Source organism: Manis javanica, chromosome 5, assembly GCF_040802235.1.
Source record: "Manis javanica isolate MJ-LG chromosome 5, MJ_LKY, whole genome shotgun sequence".
Taxonomy (NCBI): domain Eukaryota; kingdom Metazoa; phylum Chordata; class Mammalia; order Pholidota; family Manidae; genus Manis; species Manis javanica.
In genome coordinates, this window is record NC_133160.1 from 31,365,827 (window position 1) to 31,388,495 (window position 22,669).

At 37.4% G+C, this 22,669-nt stretch overlaps 1 protein-coding gene and 1 non-coding gene across 6 annotated transcripts in view; one reads left to right on the top strand and one right to left on the bottom strand.

Moving 5' to 3' along the window:
- Positions 1-22,669, top strand: part of MCM8 (minichromosome maintenance 8 homologous recombination repair factor) — a 60,737-nt gene that overhangs the window by 5,199 nt on the left and 32,869 nt on the right. For all 5 annotated transcript variants that reach the window (XM_037017593.2, XM_037017592.2, XM_037017595.2 and 2 more), the window contains 5 exons: positions 1,288-1,391; positions 2,186-2,384; positions 16,657-16,742; positions 20,608-20,759; positions 21,001-21,196. In XM_037017593.2, coding sequence (XP_036873488.1) covers positions 1,288-1,391; positions 2,186-2,384; positions 16,657-16,742; positions 20,608-20,759; positions 21,001-21,196 — 737 coding nt within the window. The remainder of the gene's footprint in view (positions 1-1,287; positions 1,392-2,185; positions 2,385-16,656; positions 16,743-20,607; positions 20,760-21,000; positions 21,197-22,669) is intronic.
- Positions 4,933-5,039, bottom strand: LOC118972296 (U6 spliceosomal RNA). Its single transcript, XR_005061194.1, has one exon. It is a non-coding gene; the product is annotated as a U6 spliceosomal RNA (small nuclear RNA).

The window sequence follows — 22,669 nt, forward strand, 5'->3', positions numbered from 1 at the left end:
CTGAAAATAGCAGTATGTGTTGTGCCTGCCTGAGTTTGTCTCAGTGTCAGATGACAGTATATATGAAAGCATTTTTTAGACTGGCAAAACAGGTAAATGCTTCAAGATAAAGAGTAGGAAATCTCAGGACAGGCACAGGTAAAGTGTTGGGTGCATTCAGAGATAAAGATAAGACCCTGAACTTTGGGGAAGAATGGGGAGCATTGAGAGGAAGACATTGTAGAGGTGGTGGGGTATATAATGGGTCTTAAAGGGGTATGAGGTTTGGACATAGAGCAGTGGAGATGAGGAATAGTTCCTTACAAAGATGTGTACACCACAGTAACCCACACGAAACTGTGACTGTTGTCTTCAGGTTCATCTCACTCAGTGGTTCTCTGCATCCAAGTCACCACATCCTTTCATATCTATTTCTAGATTGTCTCTGATATCCACCTCTTTTCCATCTTTACTTCCTGTCCTAAGCCTTCATTATCTTTCCTAAACGGTTGCTGTACAAGGTAAAACATATTCTGTCCTTGGAAATTGGTGACTGTTTTCTACCAAATGATATATCCAAATCCTTTAGGCCGCATTGAAGGCCTTCCATGATCTGGTTCAACTTCTCTCCACCACTCTCCTTCACTCACTACCATCCACTGAGCTCTCTCCAGGATTCTCTAAATAACTCCTCCCTCTTGCACATCTTGTCCATTCAGCATAAAATGTCCCTTGATTTGTATATTCAGATTTTAGGGGCTTTAACTCAGTTGTCTGTCTGAAACTTTTCACATGACCCTTTTTAAAACTGCATAGTATTTTGTCTCTAAATCTTTGTGGTTCTTATAACAATTATAGCTATATATGTGCATCTCATTTTCTCTGCTTTGTACAGAAGGAGTCATTAAATATTTGTTTAATGTTAAATGCCAAGGTGTGAGTATTGGGTTTTTCAAAAGTCATTTTTAGTTTTTTCTATCTTAATTTTTCAGTGAATATGGAGAAGTAGAAAATATTTTTTTTTCACCAGAACTTGTCTAGGAGGTACTAGCTTTGGGGACTACTATAAGGAATTTCAGGTTTAGTTGGGACAAAAGGTAAAAGACAGGGATGCTGGAGTTTTCCAGACCTGGGAAACAAAATCCCAGGTAAAATATAATCCACTATAAAAAGAAGTCACAATTAAATATCAAAGTTTAAAAGGGCTGTTAGAATTCAGATAACATTCTGTTCTGAACTGTTTATATTCATGTACTTCAAGAGGATGTTCTGTTTTCCAAGTTTTGAGTAAGTGTCTATCCTGTTTAGGTATTAACTAAGGACCTTGAGAGACATGCAGCTGAATTACAAGCTCAAGAAGGATTATCTAGAGATGGGGAAACAATAGTCAATGTGCCGCATATTCATGCAAGGTGAGGAATATGCTGGTATTAAAGTATTATTTAGTATCAGGCATTGAAGGCTATGTACAAATGAGAACCTCATTTTAAGAGACAAAGAAATCAGTAAAAGGGTATGAGTTCTTCTCTGGTCATCACTCCCAAGTGAAACCACTGATAATTCTTCAGACATAACAGAAATAAACCTTTTCTCACCAAATAAGTTGATTTCCCATCCTGCATAATTTTTTAAATGTTGATTTTGGATGTGTACTTACCAAGACCTTGCTGTTTAAATTAGTAATTAAATTAATAATTTAGACTTAAGTTAGTGTAGTGCATTAGCTGGTGTGATTATATTTTGTTAAAATTACTTATTTTTTACTAGATACAGAGAACAAATTGGAATTTTATTTTTCTTTAATTCTTCTTTATTTTATTTTAAAGATTTAAAAATCTCGTTAGAATAGATGAATAAATCATCAGGGTTTTGTTTTTCTTTCCTAGAATTTGTAGAAGACACTTCCTAGCAGTTCTTGAAAAGGAAGTTTAAAAACTTAAAAGTTGCTGGACCTGTTGGCTTTCCTTTTGGCGTTACCTTTTTCCTTTTCACCTAGAGAACAGCCAACGGGACAAGACGAAAAGGGAAGATACAGCATTTTTATTTTTAGAATGATGTAATTATTGTGAAATTTCTGAGATGTAGAGATGACATGGTTTAAGATTCATAAATTGTTCCCAAAGGGAACTGGTGAAAATACAGACAACCTCAATTTCTTGTTCATTGTAAATTCAGTGATAAATATGTTCCTTTTTTTTGTTTCTAGGGTGTATAACTATGAGCCCTTGACACAACTCAAGAATGTCCGAGCAAATTACTATGGAAAATACATTGCTCTGAGAGGGACTGTGGTTCGTGTCAGTAATATAAAGCCTCTCTGCACCAAGATGGCTTTTCTTTGTGCTGCCTGTGGAGAAGTTCAGAGCTTTTCTCTTCCAGATGGAAAATACAATCTTCCCACAAAGGTGATATCAGATTCTTTAACCACTTCTTTATTTATCTTAGTAAAGAAGGCAAGTCAGTTTATGGAAAACATTTCCCAAAGTTTCTGAGCCCAGAACTTACTTTTACTTTCAATTTTTTAACAATGAAATACTTCAGGGTACAGAAAATAAATAAATAAAACATTCCTCTGCCCACCACTCAAAAATTATGTTTTGTCAGCTGCAGATATATTTTTAAAGATACAAAGCATTACTGTCTCTTTTTTACTACTTGTTTCTACTATTACAAGAGAGGATCATTATCCTGAAGTTAATGTGTATCTTTTCCATTCATTTTTTCATATTTGACTGCATAGATACACATAGCAAGTTTTTTCTTTTTCTGTTAGCAAGTGATGTGTTCCTCATTTATTTATAAACTTATTTTAAACTATAGATTTTAAAACCTATCTGTACACCCACCATCATAGGTTGACAAATGGTAATATTTTGTGATTTTAGCTTAATTTTTTTTTAAATTTTCTATTAAGGTATGATTGATATACACTCTTATGAAGGTTTCACATGAAAAAACAGTGTGGTTACTACATTTACCCATATTTTAAGTCCCCACCCATACCCCAATGCAGTCACTGTCCATCAGTGTAGTAAGATGCCTTCCTTCTCTGTGCTACACCGTTCTCTCTGTGATCCCCCACACCATGTGTACTAAACATAATACCCCTCAATCCCCTTCTCCTTCCCTCCCCACCCACCCTCCCACACCCCTCCCCTTTGGTAACCACTAGTTCCTTCTTGGAGTCTGTGAGTCTGCTGCTATTTTGTTCCTTCAGTTTTGCTTCATTGTTATACTCCACAAATAAGGGAAATCATTTGGCACTTGTCTTTCTCCGCCTAGCTTATTTCACTGAGCATAGTGTCCTCCAGTTCCATCCATGTTGTTGCAAATTGTAGGATTTGTTTCTTTCTTATGACTGAATAGTATTCCATTGTGTGTATGTACCACCTCTTCTTTATCCATTCATCTACTGATGGATACTTAGGTTGCTTCCATATCTTGGCTATTGTAAAAAGTGCTGCGATAAACATAGGTGTGCATATGTCTTTTAGAATCTGAGAAGTTGTATTCTTTGGGTAATTCCAAGGAGTGGGATTTCCAGGTCAAATGTTATTACTGTTTTTAGTTTTTTGAGGAACCTCCATATCGCTTTCCACAATGGTTAAATAGCTTATATTCCCACCAGAATGTAGGAGGGTTCCCCTTTCTCTGCATCCTCACCAGCATTTGTTGTTGTTAGTCTTTTCGATGCTGGCCGTCCTTACTGGTGTGAGGTGCTATCTCATTGTGGTTTTAGTTTGCATTTCCCTGATGATCAGTGATATGGAGCATCTTTTCGCATGTCTGTTGGCCATCTGAATTTCTTCTTTGGAGAACTGTCTCTTCATATCCTCTGCCCATTTGTTAATTGGGTTATTTGCTTTTTGGGTGTTGAGGTGTTTAAGTTCTTTATATATTTTGTATTTAACCCCTTGTCAGATATGTCATTTACAAATACATTCTCCCATACTGTAGGATGCCTTTTTGTTCTGTTGATGGTGTCCTTTCCCACACAGAAACTTTTTAGTTTGATGTAGTCCCATGTGTTCATTTTTCCTTTTATTTCCCTTGCTTGAGGAGCTGCATTCAGAAGAAGTTGCTCATGCTTATATTCAGGAGATTTTTGACTATGTTGTCTTCCAAGAGTTTTATGGTTTCATGACTTATATTCAGGTCTTTGTTCCATTTTGAGTTTACTTTTATGTATGGGGTTATACAATAATCCAGTTTCATTCTCTTGCATGTAGCTGTCTAGTTTTGTCTACAGCAGCTGTTGGAGAGGCTGTCATTTCCCCATTGTATGTCCATGGCTTCTTTATCATGTATTAAATTAACCATATATGTTTGGGTTTATATCAGGGCTCTCTAGTCTGTTCCACTGGTCTATGGGTCTGTTCTTGTGTCAGTACCAAATTGTCTTGATTACTGTGGCTTTGTAGTAGAGCTTGAAGTTGGGGAGCATAATCCCCCCATCTTTTTTCTTCCTTCTCAGGATTGTTTTGGCTATTCGGGGTCTTTTGTGGTTCCATATGAATTTTAGAACGATTTTCAATAGTTCATTGAAGAATGCTGTTGATATTTTGATAGGAATTGCATTGAATCTGTAGATTGCTTTAGGCAGGATGGCCATTTTGACAATATTAATTCCTCCTATCCATGAGCACAGGATGTGTTTCCATTTATTGGTATCTTCTTTAATTTCTCTCATGAGTGTCTTGTAGTTTTCAGAGTACAGGTCTTTCACTTGATTAGATTTATTCCTAGCTATTTTATTGTCTTTGATGCAGCTGTGAATGGAATTGTTTTCCTGATTTCTCTCTGCTAGTTCATTGTTAGTGTACAGGAATGCCACAGATTTCTGTGTATTAATTTTGTATCCTGCAACTTTGCTGAATTCAGATACTAGATCTAGTAGTTTTGGAGTAGATTCTTTAGGGTTTTTCAAAGCTTAATTTTTTTTTCTTTTTTTTTAAAAATATGGAACGCTTCACGAATTTGCGTGTCATCCTTGCGCAGGGGCCATACTAATCTTCTCGGTATCGTTCCAATTTTAGTATATGTGCTGCCAAAGCGAGCACAAAGCTTAATTTTTTTTAACAAAGAACAGTAAGGATTAAAGTTGAAGTCTCTGTCTTCTCTCCTAAGTTCCAGCAGGGGACAGGTGTACGTATACTTAGTAACACACAAATATGATTGTTGGTAAACTTTGAAAGTCTACACAGTCATATAACAAGGCACACCCATTTGGTTTACAAGAAATTGACTTTGAAACCTATATTTCACCACATTAGGCTCTCCTTCATTTTTTTGAGGACTAGTGTGAGGAATTTAATGGCTAGTTCCCTTTTTTTTTAAATTGAGTTATCACTGATATACAATTTTATATTGGTTTCAAGTATACAGCACAGTGGTTCAATAGTTATCCATGTTATATCCTCACCCCTACTTGTGCAGTTACTATCTGTCATCATAGGAAGATGTTACAGAATCATTGGCTATACTCTCCATGCTGTACTACTATCCCTGTGATTAACATATATTATGATTGAGAATTTTTGTGCCATTTTATCCCCCTCACCCACCAACCTCAGCCCCACCCCAGTGGTATCCACCAGTCCCTTCTCTGTCTATGAGTCTACTGCTATTTTGTTCATTTTATTTTGCTTTCTTTCATATTCTACAAGTAAGTGAAATCATGTGGTATATTTCTTTCTCTGCCTGGCTTATTTCATTTCATAATACCCTGTAGATTCATCCATATTGTTGCAAATGGCAGGATTTTTTCTTTCTATTTTAATGGCTGAATAATATTACATTTTGTATATGTACCACATCTTCTTTATCCATTCATCTATTGATGGACACCTAGGGTGCTTCTGTAACTTGACTCTTGTAAATAATGCAGCACTACACGTAGGGGTGCATATGTCTTTTCAAATCAGAGATTTTGTTTTCTGAAGGTAAATTCCTCAAAGTGGATTTCCTGGGTCATACTTTTTCTATTTTTGGTTTTTTGAAGAACCTCCATATTGCTTTCCACAGCGACTGCACTAATTTACATTCCCACCAATATTGTAGGAGGGTTCCCTTTTCTCCATATTCTTGCCAGCACTTGTTATTTCTTGTCCTTTGGATAGTGCCCATTCTACCTGGTGTGAGGTGATATCTCATTGTAGTTTTGGTTTGCATTTCCCTGATGATTAGTAATGTGGAGCATCTTTTCATGTGCCTATTGGCCACCTGTATTTATTCCTTAGAAAATGTCTATTCATGTTCACCTATTATTTAATCGACATATTTGTTTTTTGGTTGTTGAAGCTTATGAGGTTTTTTTAATATATTTTGGATGTTAACTCCTTATTTGATAAATCATTTATGAATATAATTCTCCCATGTTATAGGTTGCTTTTTGTTCTGCTGACAGTTTTCCTTCCTGTACAGAGCTTTTTAGTTTCGTGTAGTCCCACTTGGTCATTTTTTATTTTATTCCCCTTGCCTGAGGAAATGTATCCAGGAAAAATTGCTCATGCTTGTGTTCAATAAATTTTTGCCAATGTTTTCTTCTCAGTTTTATGGTTTCATTATGTACATTCAGGTCTTTGATCCATTTTGTGTTTACTTTTGTATTTCCAGTTTCATTCTTGTGCATGTAGCTATTCAGTTTTCCCAACACCATTAGTTTGAAGAGACTGTCTTTTCCCCATTGTATATTCATGATTCCTTTATTGTATATTAATTGACCATATATGCGTGAGTTTATATCTAGACTCTCTATTGTGTTCTATTGATCTGTGGATCTGTTCTTGTGCCAGTACCAAACTGTTTTGATTACTGTAGTTTTGTAGTATAGCTTAAAGCCAGGGAGTATAATCCCCCCAGCTTGTTCTTTCTGAGGATTGCTTTGGCTACTCTGGGTCTTTTGTGGTTCAATATGAATTTTAGAACTATTTGCTCTAGTTCATAGAAAAATGCCATTGGTATTTTGATAGAGGTTGCATTAAATCTGTAAATTGCTTTGGGCAGGATAGTCATTTTGACAATATTAATTCTTCTTATCCATGAGCTTGGAATAGATTTCTATTTATTGGTGTTTTCTTTAATTTCTCTCATGAGTGTCTTAAGAGTACAGGTCTTTCACTGACTTGGTTAGGTTTTATTCCTAGTTATTTTTTTCTTTTTGATGCAATTGTAAATGGGATTGTTTTCCTAGTTTCTCATTCTCTTAGTGTGTTGTTAGTGTACAGTTACAAAACAGATTTCAGTGTATTAATTTTGTGTCCTGCAACTTTGCTGAATGCAGTTATTAGTTCTGATAGTTCTTTGATGCAGTCTTTAGGGTTTTCTATGTATAAGGTCATGTCATCTGCAAATAGTTAGTTTAGCTTCTTCCTTACCAATTTGGATTTCTTTTATCTCTGTATTGTCTGATTGCTGTTGCTAGGACCTCCAGTACTATGTTGAATGGAAGTGGTGAGAATGGGCATCCTTGTCTTGTTCCTAATCCTGGAGGAAACCTTTCAGCCTTTTACCATTACGTATGATGTTACCTGTGTGATTGTCATAAATGGCCCTTCTTATGTTAAATATGTACCCTCTTTACCCATTTTGTTGAGAGTTTCTATCATAAATGGATGCTGAATTTGATCAAATGCTTTTTCCTCATCTGTTGAGATGATCATGTGGTTTTTAACCTTTTTGTTAATGTGGCATATTATTTTGATTGATTTACGAATGTTGTACCATCCTGCATCTCTGAAATAAATTCGACTTGGTTGTGATGGATGATCCTTTTGATGTGTTTTTAAATTAGTTTTGCTAATATTTTGTTGAGAATTTTTGTATCTACGTTCATCAGAGATACTGGTCCATATTTCCTTTTTTTGTAGTGCCTTTGTCTGGTTTTGGTATTAAAGTGTTGCTGGTCTCATAAAATGAGTTTGGAAGTATTCCCTCTTCAACTTTTTGGAATACTTTAGGAGGGATGGGTATTAGCTCTTCTTTAAATGTTTAGAAGAGTTCACCTATGATGCCATCTGGTTCGGGAGTTTTGTTTGTTTGGAGTTTTTGGTTACCAGTTCAATTTCATTACTGATAATTGGTCTGTTCAGACTTTTTATTTCTTCCTGGTCAGTCTTGGAAGGTTGTATTTTTCTAAGAATTTGTACATTTCTTCAAGGTTGTGCAACTTATTGGCATATAATTTTTCACAGAATTTTCTAATAATTCTTTGTATTTCTGTGGTATCCATGTGACTATTCCTTTTTCATTTCTGATTTTGTTTGTGTCCTCTCTTTTTTTCTTGGTAAGTCTGGCTATGGGTTTGTCCATTTTGTTTATCTTCTCAAAGAACCAGCTCTTGGTTTTATTGATTTTTTTCTATTATTTTATTCTTCTTTATACTTTCCATTGTGATCTTCATAATTTTCCTCCTTCAGGTAACTTTGGCTTTCATTTGTATTTCTTTTTCTAGTTTTTTTTTTATTAAGGTATCATTGATATATAATCTTATGCTCAGATTTCACATGAGCAACATTGTGATTACTACATTGTTCCCTATTATCAAGTCTCTACCTCACCCCATTATAGTCTGTCCATCAGCATAGTAAGATGCTATAGAGTCACTACTTGCCTTCTCTGTGCTCTATTTCCTTCCCTGTGCCCCCCCTATATTATGTGTGTTGATCATAATACCCCCTAATCCCCTTCTCCCTCCCTTCCCACCCACTCTCCCCACTCCCTTCCCTTTGCTAACCGCTAGTCCCTTCTTGGAGTCTCTGAGTCTGCTGCTGTTTTGTTCCTTCAGTTTTGCTTTGTTCTTATACTCCACATGTGAGTGAAATCATTTGGTACTTGTCTTTCTCTGCTTGGCTTATTTCACTGAGCATAATACCCTCTAGCTCCATCCATGTTGTTGCAATGGTAGGATTTGTTTTTTCCTTATGGCTGAATAATATTCCATTGTGTATATGTACCACCTCTTCTTTATCCATTCATCTATTGTTGGACACTTAGGTTGCTTCCATATCTTGGCTTTTGTAAAAAGTGCTGCAATAAACATAGGGATGCATATGTCTTTTTGAATCTGGGATCTTGTTATTCTTTGGGGAAATTCCTAGAGGTGGAATTCCTGGGTCAAATGGTATTTCTATTTTTAGTTTTTTGAGGAACCTCCATATTGCTTTCCACAATGGTTGAACTACTGTACATTCCTACGAGCAGTGTAGGAGGCTTCCCCTTCTTCCGCATCCTTGCCAGCATTTGTTGTTGTTTGTCTTTTGGTGTGAGGTGATATCTATCTCATTGTGGTTATAATCTGCATTTCCCTGATAATTAGTGATGTGGATCATCTTTTCTTGTGCTTGTTTGGCCATCTGAATTTCTTCTTCAGAGAAGTGTCTGTTCAGATCCTCTGCCCATTTTTCAATCAGGTTATTTGCTTTTTGGGTGTTGAGGCATGTGAGCTCTTTATATATTTTGGATGCCAAACCCTTACCAGATATGTTATTTATGAATATATTCTCCCATACTGTTGGATGCCTTTTTGTTCTGTTGATGGTGTCCTTTGCTGTATTTCCATTTATGAGTGTGCTCTTTAATTTCTCTCAGGAGTGTCTTGTAGTTTTCAGGGTATAGGTCTTTCACTTCCTTGGTTACATTTATTCCAGGTATTTTATTCTTTTTGATGCAATTGTGAATGGAATTGTTTTCCTGATTTTTCTTTCTGCTGTTTCATCATTAGTATATAGGAATGCAACAGATTCCTGTGTATTAATTTTGTGTCCTGCAACTTTGCTGAATTCAGATATTAGTTCTAGATTGGGGAAGTTTTCAGCAATTATTTCTTCAAAGATACTTTCCCTTTTTCTCTTCTTCTTCTGGTACCACTATAATGCAAATATTGCTCTGTTTGAATTCGTCACACAGTTCTCTTAATATTCTTTCATTCCTAGAGATCCTTTTTTTCTGACTCTGCCTCCGCTTCTTTATATTCCTGTTCTCTAATTTCTATTCCATTTACTGTCTCCCTTACCTCACCTAATCTGCTTTTAAATCCCTTTTAAAAACATACAGTTTTTTAAATTGTGTGTTTCATTTCAGCAGCTTTATTTTTCAAGGTGTCGGTCTCCCTCCTGAATTCATCCCTTAGCTCTTGAATATTTTTCTGCAGCTCCATTAGCATGCTTATGACTTGTTTTGAATTCCTTTTCGGGAAGATTGGTGATTTCAGTTTCACTGAGCCCTCTTTCTCGTGTTTGGGTAATTTTGGATTAAACAAGGTTCTTCCACCTAATGGATAGTGAAAAATATTAGGTTTGTGTAGGCAGTGCCTTTTAGTGCCCAGAAGCTCTGCTTTTCGGAGCTGCCTAGCACCTGGAGTGATGATGGTGGTCACAGGTGAGGGTGCTGGTGCCTACCCTAAAGAACGAGCTCTTTGCTGCTTCTCGACCACAGTGCCTGCCTCTGCTGTCAGGGTCAATGAGCCACGTGCAGGAAGCATCCTCTGGTTAATCCCTTAAACTGCCATGGGTGGGGCTGGCCTGGAGCAATGGCATGGGTCACAGGCAAGCAGTGCCAATGCCTGCTGGGAGGACAAAGCCCTTTCCTCCTTCTGAGCTGAAAGTGCCTGCCTCTGCTGTCAGGACCCTGTGAGCCACTCGCAGGGAGCAGCCTCTGCATTAAGCCACTGTTGTTGCTGTAGGCAGGGCTACCCTCTGGCTGATCTGGAGCAATGGCGGTGGCAGTGGTGTTGTGCACAGGTTCCCATGGGGAGGCAGAAGTGGCAGGCTATTGGTGGGTGTCCTTGGGGCTGCGTTGCCATCTAGGGGAATGGAGCACCTGAAGCTCCTGAAAGTTCGCAACCTGCTGGGCTGAGTGTGCCAGAACGATTTTGTCCACCTGTTCCTTCTCCTGAATCCTTGCCTTTTTAGCAGTCCTGTCACTGTTGGGAAGTCTTTCAAAGCACCTTTGTTTCTTTTATCCCAGAGCAGCTGGTTGTGGGAACTCTTTTGCCACAAGTGGCTGGAATCTCAGTCTCTGACTTTGTTTCAACCCCTCTAATCTCCAGAGCACCATGCAATATGGGTTTATGATCCCAGCATAGATTTCTAGGGCTGGGTATTTAGCTGTCCTGGGCTTCTACTCCCTTCTCGCTCTGATTCTCTTCCTTCTGCCGATGACTGGGGTGGAGGGGAGTCCTCAGGTCCCACCAGGTCGCGGCTTTATTACTTTACCATTTCCATGAGATGTTCTTTGTTCCCAGATGTAGACTGGCTGGTGCTATATTATTTGTGGTCACTTTTTTAGGAATAGTTGTATTTGCTGTATTTTCATATTATGTGCAGTTTGGGGAGATATCTGCCTCACTTCTCACACCGCCATTTCCCCCCCGCTTTTTTCTAGTTTCTTTAAATGTGAGTTTACACTGTTTATTAGGGCTTGTTCTTGTTTCCTAAAGTAGGCCTGTATTACTATGTACTTCCCTCTTAGAACTGCTTTTGCAGCGTCTCACAAATTTTGGACTGTTGTATTTTTGTTTTCATTTGTCTCCATATATTGTTTTAATTTGGTCATTGATCCATTGATTATTTAGAAGCATGTTGTTTAGCTTCCATGTGTTTGTGGGCTTTTTTGTTTTCTGTGTGTAATTTATTTCTAGTTTCATACCATTGTGGTCTGAGAAGCTGCATGATACAGTTTCAATCTTTTTGAATTTATTGAGCCTCTTTTGTGGCCCAGTATGTGATCAGTTTTAGAGAACATTCCATGTACACTTGAGATGTGTGTCCTGCTGCTTTTGGGTGAAATATTCTTTAGATATCTGTTAAGTCCATCTGATGTAGTGTATTGTTCAGTGCCTCTGTTTCCTTATTTATTTTCTGTCTTTTTGATCTATTGATTTAAGTCATGTGTTGAAGTCTCCTAGTATGAATGAGTTGCTATTTTCCCCTTTAATTTTGTTAGTTTTTTTTTTGTTACATATTTAGGTTCTCCTATGTTGAGCTCTCAGATGTTCATAATTGTTACATCCTCTTGCTGGACTGACCCCTTTATCATTATGTAATGTCCTTCTTTGTCTTTTGTTACTTTGTTTTGAAGTCTATTTTGTCTGGTATAAGTACTGCTAATCTTGTTTTTTCTCCCTATTATTTGCATGAATTATCATTTTCCATCACTTCAGTTTTAGTCTGTGTATATCTTTAGATCTGAAATGAGTCTCTATATAGGTGGGACTTGTTTCCTTATTCATTCTGCCATTCTGTGTCTTGATTGGTGCATTCAGTCCATTTACATTTAAGGTAATTGATAGGTATGTAATTGCTACCATTTTATCAATTGTTTTCTGGTTGTTTTTATAGTTCCTCTGTGTTCTTTTCTTACTCTTTTATAATCTCCTGTTTGAGATGTTTATTTTTAGTATTGTGATTGGATTTCTGTTTTTAAACTTTTTGTCTATCTATTACAGGCTTCAGGTTTGTGGTTACCATAAGGTTCGTGAATAGCCTCCTAATTATTTAACAGCCTATATTAAGTTGATGATTGCTTTATTTCAAGCACAATTTAAAAGTAGTCCTTTTTATTCTTACTCCTCCTGCACACTTTATGCATTAGATAGCATAATCTGCATTTTTTTGTGTGTCCTGACCAATTTTTGTATAGGTGGTTTTACTACTTCTGTGATGTTTTAATTTTGTACTGTTTGATAAGCATGGTCTACTGCCTTTATTGTCAGTTTATTTTGACTGGTGAAAATTATTTAGGCTTAACATTTCCATCTACAGAAATCCCTTTAACATATCCTGTAATGCCAATTTAGTGGTTATAAATTCCTTCAGGCTTCATTTATCTGGGAAATGTTTAATCTCTCCTTCCTTCAAATTTGAACAATAATCTTGGTGGCTAGAGGATTCTTGGTTGAAGTTCCTTCTGTCTCAGATTTATTAAATACTTCATGCCACTCCTGGGCTGTAAAGTTTCTGCTGAGAAGTCTGCTGATAACCTGGTGGGGTTTCTCTTATAAGTAACCTTTTTTCTCTGGCTGCTTTTGATACCCTCTCCTTAACCTTAGTCCTTGTTATTTTAATTATTATATGTCTTGGTGTTGTCTTCCTGATGTTCCTTTTGTTAGGGGCTCTCTGTGCTTCCATGGACCTGGGTGTCTATATCCTTCCCCAAATTGGTGAAGTTTTCAATTATTTCCTTTGTCTCTCTTCTCCTTCTGGTAGCCCTGTTAATGCAAATATTGTTCCATTTGGAGTTGTCACATAGTTCTCTTAGCATTCTTTCATTTCTAGAGATTCTTTTTTCTCTCTGTTCCTCAGCTCCTTTGTTTTCCTGTTCTTTAATTTGTATCTCACTGTCTCCTCTATTTGCAGTAATCTATTATTCATTTCCTCCATTGTATATTTCATTTCAGTTACTGCATTCTTCAGCTCTGAGTGGCTCTTTCTCAGTTCTTCTTTCTCTTTGTTGAAGTCCTCTCTGAGATCTTCAATACTTTTCTGCAGATCAGTGAGCCTTTTTATGACTGTTACTTTGAAATCTTTATCAAGAAGATTGGTGACTGCTGTTTCATTTCACTTAGTCCTCTTTCTGGTATCTTACCCTGTAATTTTGTTTGAAGCATATTCCTCTCCCTCATCATTTTGTCAGGGTTTCTGTGTTTTTTCCTTTTTATTAGATGGATCTGGTATGCTTCCTGGTTTAGAGAATAATGGCTTTATGAAGTCCTGTGTTGCCCAGAAGCTCAAAACTCTTTCCTCTCCTGTGCCTGGTTCTCCTTTGTAGTGGAGCCCCAGTTGGTGTTGGTGGGCTATGGGAGGGCCCACCTTTCTGTCCATCTGCCAGCAGTGGTCTGTCTGAGTCCTGTCCACTGATGGCAGTTTGCCTCAGCCAGCCTTTGTGATCAGAGCAGTGGGGTTTTTGCTGGGATCATTGTGGGTGGGACCACCCTCTGCCTGCCATGCAGTAATGGCAGCACTGCTGGGCTAATGCCGTGGGTGATGCAGGTGCGTGGCACCAGGCTGGGTTGCTCACCAGGAGGACTGAGTGCTCAGAGCTAGCTCCTGCATTTGCCTCTAATTGGGCTGAGACAGGGCTGAGAGAGCTGGGAAAGCCTTCCTCTTCTCACCAGGCAGTGCAGTAGGGAAGCACTAGGGGCTTAGCGGCCAACGAGGGGGATGGAGTGGTTGAGGCTCCTGAGAGTGCCCAACTTGTTGGGCTGAGGGAGGGCTCAGGAAGTGTCGTCTATGTGCCCTTTCTCCTGCAGAGAGAGCTCCATCCAGCCCCACTAATCACCAAACTCCAATGCAGTTTGAGATTTCCAGGGCCAGGTGTGCAGAGTTCCTGAATGCTTATCCCCTCCCTGCTCTGTTCTCTCTCCTGCTTGTGGGCTGGGATGGGGGAAGGGCTTGGGTCCAGCTTGCACCTCTATTATCTTACCCTTCTCTTTGTGGTCTTTCTTCACCAGGTGTACGTGGTCTACTCTTCAGTGTTCAGGTTGTTTTCAGGGTTAGTTGTATTTGCTGTAGTTGTTTCCTTGGTTTGTATGTGGGAGGAGGTTTCCAACTTGTCTTCCTACTCTGCCATTCCTGTTCACCTTGCCAGTTTCCTTTGTGGATTTTCTGTTTATGTCTTCTGCTCATTTTCTGTTATGTTACTGATAGGAGTTTTTTATGTATTCTAGACACTAAAGATTGATTATATACATAACAGATATCTTCTCCCAGTCTTTTAACTCTGTGGTGTTTTGTGGGGTTTTTTTTGTCTTACAATCTTCCATTTTGACATGGTTAAGGTGATCTGTATTTTCCCTTTTGACTTTTACTTTTTATGCCCTGATTAAGAAGGCCTTCCTCACTTGAGCATTATCAACACCTCTCTTAATATTTTCTTTTACTACTTAAGTCTTGTTTTCTCTATTTAGATATTTTTCCATCTGGAATCTAATTTCATGAATGGCATAAAGCTAAGGATCTAATTTTATTATTTTAGGTGGAAAGCTAGTTGTCACTACTTATTAATTAAGCTCTCTATTCCTTTTGATATGTAATGCTTCCTCTGTAGTTACTACATTGTGCTGCTGTAGACATGTGAGTTTGTTTGATTTCACTCGTCTTGTATGAGCTCCATATGATGTTACTTATATTGATCTTAATAAATTTTCAGTAAGGTAGGGAGACTTTCCATGTCTATCCTTTTCCAGAGTTGCCTTTATTATCTATGGACTTTAACAAATTTAAGATTTATTACATTTTTACTCAAATTGAAATTTATAAAGCTTCTTTCTTTTAGAGGAAGAACAGGGTGTGTTAGATTCAGCTGTTGGTCATGAATAATCAGTAGTGTTGATAAGTGGGTGTCACCTGTTATAATACACAAATCTATTATTTGTCTGGGCTTAAGTTTCAAGCACTGTCTTCAGCTCAGAGGCCAGAATTTAAATCCTGATTTAAACTGGATATTTTCTGTAAACAGTATTTGGTCAAGATATTTCCATGCTCTCTAATATAGTGGGTTATAAAGCTGACTCATAAGATGAGCCATGGTGTGAAGAGATCCTGGATTGAAGTGAACAGAAAGTGGTGATTCCAAGTGAACTTTGTTCCATTCACTATTGCTTCATAACAAGTCACCACCAAACTTAATGACTAAAAATAGCAAGAATCATGTTATTATTCCTCCTGGTTTCTTTTGGCAGGAGTTAAGAAGAATTGCTTGGCTGAGTAGTTCTGGCTCTAGGTCTCCTAAGGAGTTGTGGTCAAATGGTGGCTGGGGCTGGATCAGCAAGGGGCTGGAGTGGAGAGGGGCTGGCCAGGCATGTCTTAGAGGAGACATGTGGTCTTTCTGTGTGGGCTGGTTTTGGCTTCTGATACACAGTATGGCAGCTCAGGACACTCAGTCAGTGCAGATGGCTGCTGATAGCTTCAGAAGACAGAGGTCCAGCTGACAGGCAGAAATGGCTTTGCCTCTTTTGAGCTAGCCTTATAAGTCAGGTGGCATCACTTCCATCACATTCTGTTGGTTACAAACTGAGTCACAAGCCTGTCCAGATTCCAGAAGGGAGAAATTAGACTCCATCTCTCAATGGCAGGTGGCAAGGTTCATTGAGGAGTGTTGCAAGTGTATTGAAAAATACAGTCTGCCACAATCTCTGAATTTATAAATGCATCTTGAGGTCCAAACAACAGACAAGTGACTTAATAAACCTTGAACACAACTTACTTACATGTTGAAGACTGCCTGTGTGGTACAATAACTATTATACAAACAGTGCAAAAGAAGGCTAGATAGGAGGGCTGAGGATTAAAAGAAGACCCAGGAAAGGCTTTTGAAAAGGAGAGAATGGGGTTGGGTATGTCAGACTGGATGCGAGGGGGCATTCAGGGATCAAGAGACTGCATGGGCACAAAGGAAAATAGGTGCTTGGTGTGAGGGGCAAGTAAGGAGCTTTACATACCCACAGCAGAGAGGATAAGGCAATAATCTAGAGGGACAGCTGAAAAGGCACCTCAAAAGCTTGTGGTGCAGAATTGACACAGAAGGAAATAGAAGGTCATTGCATGTCTCAGTGCCTTTTACTTTGATAACATTTTGAGATGAGTTTTTGAAACAGTATTAAATGAAGCTTTTTAACTTGAATTTTTCTTAGATGTGATTGTAGTTATCAAATCTGAACATGAATTGATCTTGTTGCAGTGTCCTGTGCCCATGTGTCGAGGGAAGTCATTTACTGCTCTTCGTAGCTCTCCTCTCACAGTTACAATGGACTGGCAGTCAATCAAGTAAGCAGACTATTCAGTAAAAGGCAGGTTTTAGATCTCTCATACCACTGAGTAAATCTATAATATTTTCCTGTATTATACTGTGATACTTATCTGTAGACAGTGATAAAGTACGTAATAAAAGGTTTCCTTGATTAAGAGTTTATGTGTTGGAAAAATGGTAATTGTCTTTATTTGAAATCTATGTCAGATTCCAGAAAATATTTAATTTGCAAGTATTAATGTATTAATTACATGTATGTATTAGTAGTATATTAGTTATATATATATATGTTATTCAGTGTTCTTTTACTACTGAGAAATAGATCATTTTATATCTTATTTATGTGACTCATTGACCTGGATGTAGAACCCTCTCTAGGAAACCTGACTGAAACAGAAGAGTCTAGGGAAAAGTGAGGTAGGCTGCTACCAAGCCCTGTCCTTGCTTGACCACCTTCTGCCTGGTAAAAACCAAGACCAACATATATAATAATTAACTGTGCACTATCCTGAGACCTGTACAAAACACTCCATTTTATAAAAGAGGAAATGTTTAAGACCCAAGTGTGATCTGTGCTGTCTTAGTAGGGCAGCCTGGTTTCCACCTCATGTCTGTAGGACTTTCCCCACTGAAGGGGGACATGAGGGCCTCAGAGGTGCAGTAAGGTTCACAATAGGATAGATGTGTAGATGATCCAGGGCAGTTTAATTATTTGAACAAAATTTCTTTGCTTTTGGGTAAAAATAGCAGACAAGAAAATAGCTTAAATATTTACATTGGATTTGAAGGATGATCTACTGATACTAGGAAATGAAACTGAGGGGTAGACTATTGAGAAAGGCCATTTAAGTATTTTCTTGAATCTTTAAAAGTAAGGTATTTTTCAAGTTCATTTTAAATGAGTTATAGTAAAATTTTAACACAGTATTAGCTTACATAAGAATTGTTTTTGTCTATCTGTATATACACACAAGACTGTTTGCCCTAGATGAAAAATCTCCTTCCTCCCATATAGAATAGGTTGAATATAGATTTTTTTCCTGAGGCTTAGCTTGGGATGGCCATAAGGAATTAAATTACTGTTTCTTAACTAGTGCATTGAAACATTGGGATGCTTGAAGGAGACAGCTTTTCAGTGGATATCAGAAACTTCAGAGTTGCAACAGTCCCAGTTCTAGCAGTTCATCTGATGAAAACAATCATGATAGGTACAGAAATAGCTTGTTGAAAGTATATTACCACAGTGTGGATATCAAAATATTGGGAACAGCCTATAGACATCTGAACAAAATATTATAAGGAAAATGGATTATTGTGTAGGTACTAAATAATATGTTGCAGGAGAATATTTTGAAATGACATCAAAAAGTGTTCACAGTGTATTTACTGATAAAGCAGGGCACAGAATGTTACCTGCTGCAATATTCTGACTTTATTATTTTTTTAATAGCAAGAAATATAGAAACATGTTGAGAATATACTGTTGGGGAGGTGAGGTTAATTATTTTTTTCTTTCTTTTTACCTCATTAATTTTTTCCAAGGGGAACATAGAAATTCATACCCTTTTAATAAGAAAAGTCTACAAATCTGATTTTTTAAAACAAGGCAATCTTAGCATGTTGTAGCTTTCTGAGACTTCTCCTTGCAGTCCACCACATGTGCATTGAGGGTGAGAATGTTGGCAACTCTGGAGCAGGATTAGAAGTAGTGCAGGTTAAATGGGTGCTGGTGCCTGCCCATGATCTGAAAAGAATGGGAGGCTAATCTAGATGTGTAATGAACGTCTTCCAAAGTTGTTATTTGAATGGTTACTGATTGTACAGATATTCATTATTTAAGTGATTAAATAAAGCTTTAAAATAATACATGTAAATGCTTTTAAAAATGCCATCAGTATAGAAAGCCACAATTCCCACAGCTTATTGTTGCCCTAATATTAGATAACATTCTTAAGCCTCTTTCCTTTGGTTTTACTCATCCACTCTGCATAAGGTGAGGATGAGGACATTGGAGGACATTAGTACGTGCTTTCACTTCTCCCTTCTCCCTCTAGACTTTTTTCAACTATGATGTTACTTTTTATAATGTCAAGGTTTACTTCTGTTTTCCAATCATAATTCTCTCCCCTATTTTTATAGGTCATATCTAACAAAAACAATAAATAGCATTTAAATTTTTATGATAATATGTAAATATTGCTCAACAAAGAACCAAAGAAGGTGATCAAATGCCAAGAAAAGGAAATTGAGTTTTTGTCACTAGGTTGTTTTTTTGTTTTGTGCCCTTTAAAGGAAAATGATCAAAATCATTTAAAAAAGCATCAAAATCAAAATGGATTATTTTTTCTTATACCCCACTGAATTGTCCCATATTTTAATGTGCTTCATATTTGGACTATAATTTCTTATTTAGCACTTTTCCCACCCTTTGCAGTCTGTTTATGTTGTTTTGAAACAGTGAGACTACATCTAATTTCATCTTCATCAAGCTTGACACTGATAGGTCCCTTACTCCTGGAGCTGTCTTTGATTGTAGAGTACCTCTCTTCTCTGTTTTCTCTCTTTGGGCTTCCTATCAGATGTATCCAATTGGATTGTTACCTGTCTTTTACCTTTCTGTGTGCCCTCTATCTTTGTGATGTTTTCTAGATTTCTTTGGCTTTTTCTTGTATCCATTCTAAGGGTTTCATTTTTATATACAGTTTTTAATTTTCCTGATCTCACACTTGTTTACCAATAGTTCATTTTTTTTGTATTATGAATTTTGTTGTTGTTATCATTAATCTACAATCACATAAAGAACATTATGCCTACTAGGCACCCCCTCACCAAGTCTCCTCCACAAACCCCACTACAGTCATTGTCCATCAGCGTAGTAAGATGTTGCAGAATCACTACTTGTCTAATAGTTCATTTTTATAGTAGTTTATTCTTGCTTTATGATGGTAACATTTTCTCAAAACTCTCTGGCAATTGTTTGTTTTTAAGGTTCTTTCCCTACTCAAGTTGTATGCATTTCAGCCTCAAATATCTGATGAAGAATGATAAATTATTTGGTGTGGGTAGGATAGGTGTCCTTTGCTCTTTTGTAGGTAGGAGTTTTTCCTCATGAGGCCTCACCCCTGGAAAGAAGGTAGGGGCTTTGACTATCAGATTTTGCTTTGTAAATTGGGTTCCTCAAATGCCAGAAAGAGGAGGCTTTATTTTGAAGCAGTGATGTCCTTACTGGATACTGTAGGGCCCCTCACAGAGTAGATGGGTCCATTTCCTTAAAACAGTGCTCTGGCTTTTGCCAGGTGGTAAAGCCTGGGTGGCTTTGCTGGGATTCTTCCCTACTGACCTGTCCACTCACCTTCCAAAAAATTCCTGAACAGCTATCCTATGACTGGTCATTTAGTTGGTTATCCTATTTTCTTTCAGCTATCCATTCCTGCTCTCAATTTCCTGCCAACTCCAATGTAGAAGCCTCTCAAGAGCTCTGCTTAGAACATTGGCTTCTATTTCTCTTGTCCCTTGTACCTTTTTCCTGTGTATTCTGACTTCATTTTCTTTTACTGATCAGTACTTTCCCATTTGCTATTTTCTAAAATCCCATTGTCTCTTGTTTACTGATGATACCTCTGCATATCAAAAAACTTCTCTCTTTTAGTGACTGTCAGAATAGTGGTCATTTGAAGGGGAGGTAGGCAAAGGCATATAGTCATCCTGTCATTCTTAACTGGAAACTGATGAAGTAATTCTAGATACACTGTTGAAAAAAGTTTTTCTAACTAATGTGCCCTTTGTCTTACTTAGCACTTTGTCAATGCTGAATAGTTAATATGTTGGAGAAATAACCAAAAGTCAGTATATATACTGACTGAAAATTGTTTAACTTTTCAGAATCCAGGAGCTGATGTCTGATGATCAGCGAGAAGCAGGTCGGATTCCACGAACAATAGAATGTGAGCTCATGCACAATCTTGTGGATAGCTGTGTCCCTGGAGACACAGTGACTATTACTGGGGTTGTCAAAGTCTCAAATGCTGAGGAAGGTATGGTTTAACTCTTTTCTCATTCTGATTGTCCCTCAGTAATTTATCAGTATTTGTCTTTTCTCTTTTTAAGATACTTCTAAATCTCCACTAATTGAGGGAGTCCTTGTTTCTTACACAGTTGAAACTGTCCTCTAAAGTAAAGGTTTATTTGTAGCTCACTATGCCTTTGCATTCTATTTGAATCTTTGTAGGAAAATGAAAATACCAAGAATCATATTTCATATGTTGAAATTTATAGGTTCTCGCAGTAAGAATGACAAATGCATGTTCCTTTTGTACATCGAAACAAATTCTGTTAGCAATAGCAAAGGACAGAAAACAAAGACTTCTGAGGATGGGAGTAAGCATGGAACATTGATGGAGTTCTCACTCAAAGACCTTTATGCCATCCAAGAGATTCAAGCTGAAGAAAACCTGTTTAAACTCATTGTCAAGTATGTATGAGGTTATTTGAAGTTCTATTACCTATGTGCATGTTAGGGTACTCTTGGCGACAAGTAACAAAAAACTAGTCAAAAAAAGGTGCAAATTATAGTTCATGGGCCAAATCTAGCTAACTGCCCTTTTTTTTTTGTGAGGGCATCTCTCATATTTATTGATCAAATGGTTAACAACAATAAAATTCTGTATAGGGGAGTCAATGTTCAATGCACAATCATTAATCCACCCCAAGCCTAATTCTCGTCAGTCTCCAATCTTCTGAAGCATAACAAACAAGTTCTTACATGGTGAACAAATTCTTACATAGTGAATAAGTTCTTACATGGTGAACAGTACAAGGGCAGTCATCACAGAAACTTTCGGTTTTAATCACACATTATGAACTATAAACAATCAGGTCAAATATGAATATTTGTTTGATTTTTATACTTGATTTATATGTGGATCCCACATTTCTCCCTTTGTTATTATTTTTATTTTTAATAAAATGCTGAAGTGGTAGGTAGATGCAAGATAAAGGTAGAAAACATAGTTTAGTGTTGTAAGAGAGCAAATGTAGATGATCAGGTGTGTGCCTGTAGACCATGTGTTAATCCAAGCTAGACAAGGGCATTAAAACATCCACGGATGCAGAAGATTTCTCTCAAAACAGGCGGGGGTGAGGTTCTAAGCCTCACCACTGTTGATCTCCAATTTGTCACCTGATGGCCCCCCTGCGACTGTGCCTGTCTTAGGTTGTTCCTCCCTTGAGGAATCTTACCCGTCTCTGGCTAACCAGTCATCTTCTGGGGCCATACAGGGAGATGTAAAGTTGGTAAGTCAGAGAGAAGCCATATTGTTTGAAAAGGTTAGCTTTTTACTTCTTTGCATATTTATGCTCTGTGGCTTCTATGCCCAGCATTTGTCTTGAGGTATCTTTACCACTTGGAGGAATCATGATACTCGGTAAATTCGATATGAGGCACAACTGCCCATTTTTATATGCCCCTGAGCTTAGTTTTTACATTTTTAATGGTTGAAAAAAAAATAAAAAGTATATTAACTGATTGCACAAAATTGTATGAAATTCTGATTTCACTGTCCATAAATTAACTTCTATTGGAGCACAGCCACATTCATTCATTTGTATAGTATCTGGCTACTTTCAAATTACAGTGGCAGGGTTGAGTAGTTGTGACAGAAAATAGCTCACAGATATTTCTGTCTGGTTCTTTACAGAAAAGTTTGCTGGCCTCTAATTTAAACAATAAGAAAAATTTACTATCTCACAGAAGAAGTTTGTTATTCAACAAAAGATTAATGGAACAGCGAATTCCAGGCATTTCAATTAGTTATGTGTAGGGGGTTGTTTGTTTACTTTTATGAAGCAAGAGATTCACATAGAATTCTCATTCAATAAATACGTAATAATATTCTTTTATTTCCATGTTATTGTCATGCAGTAGAGAAGAAGCACAAAGTAAAGG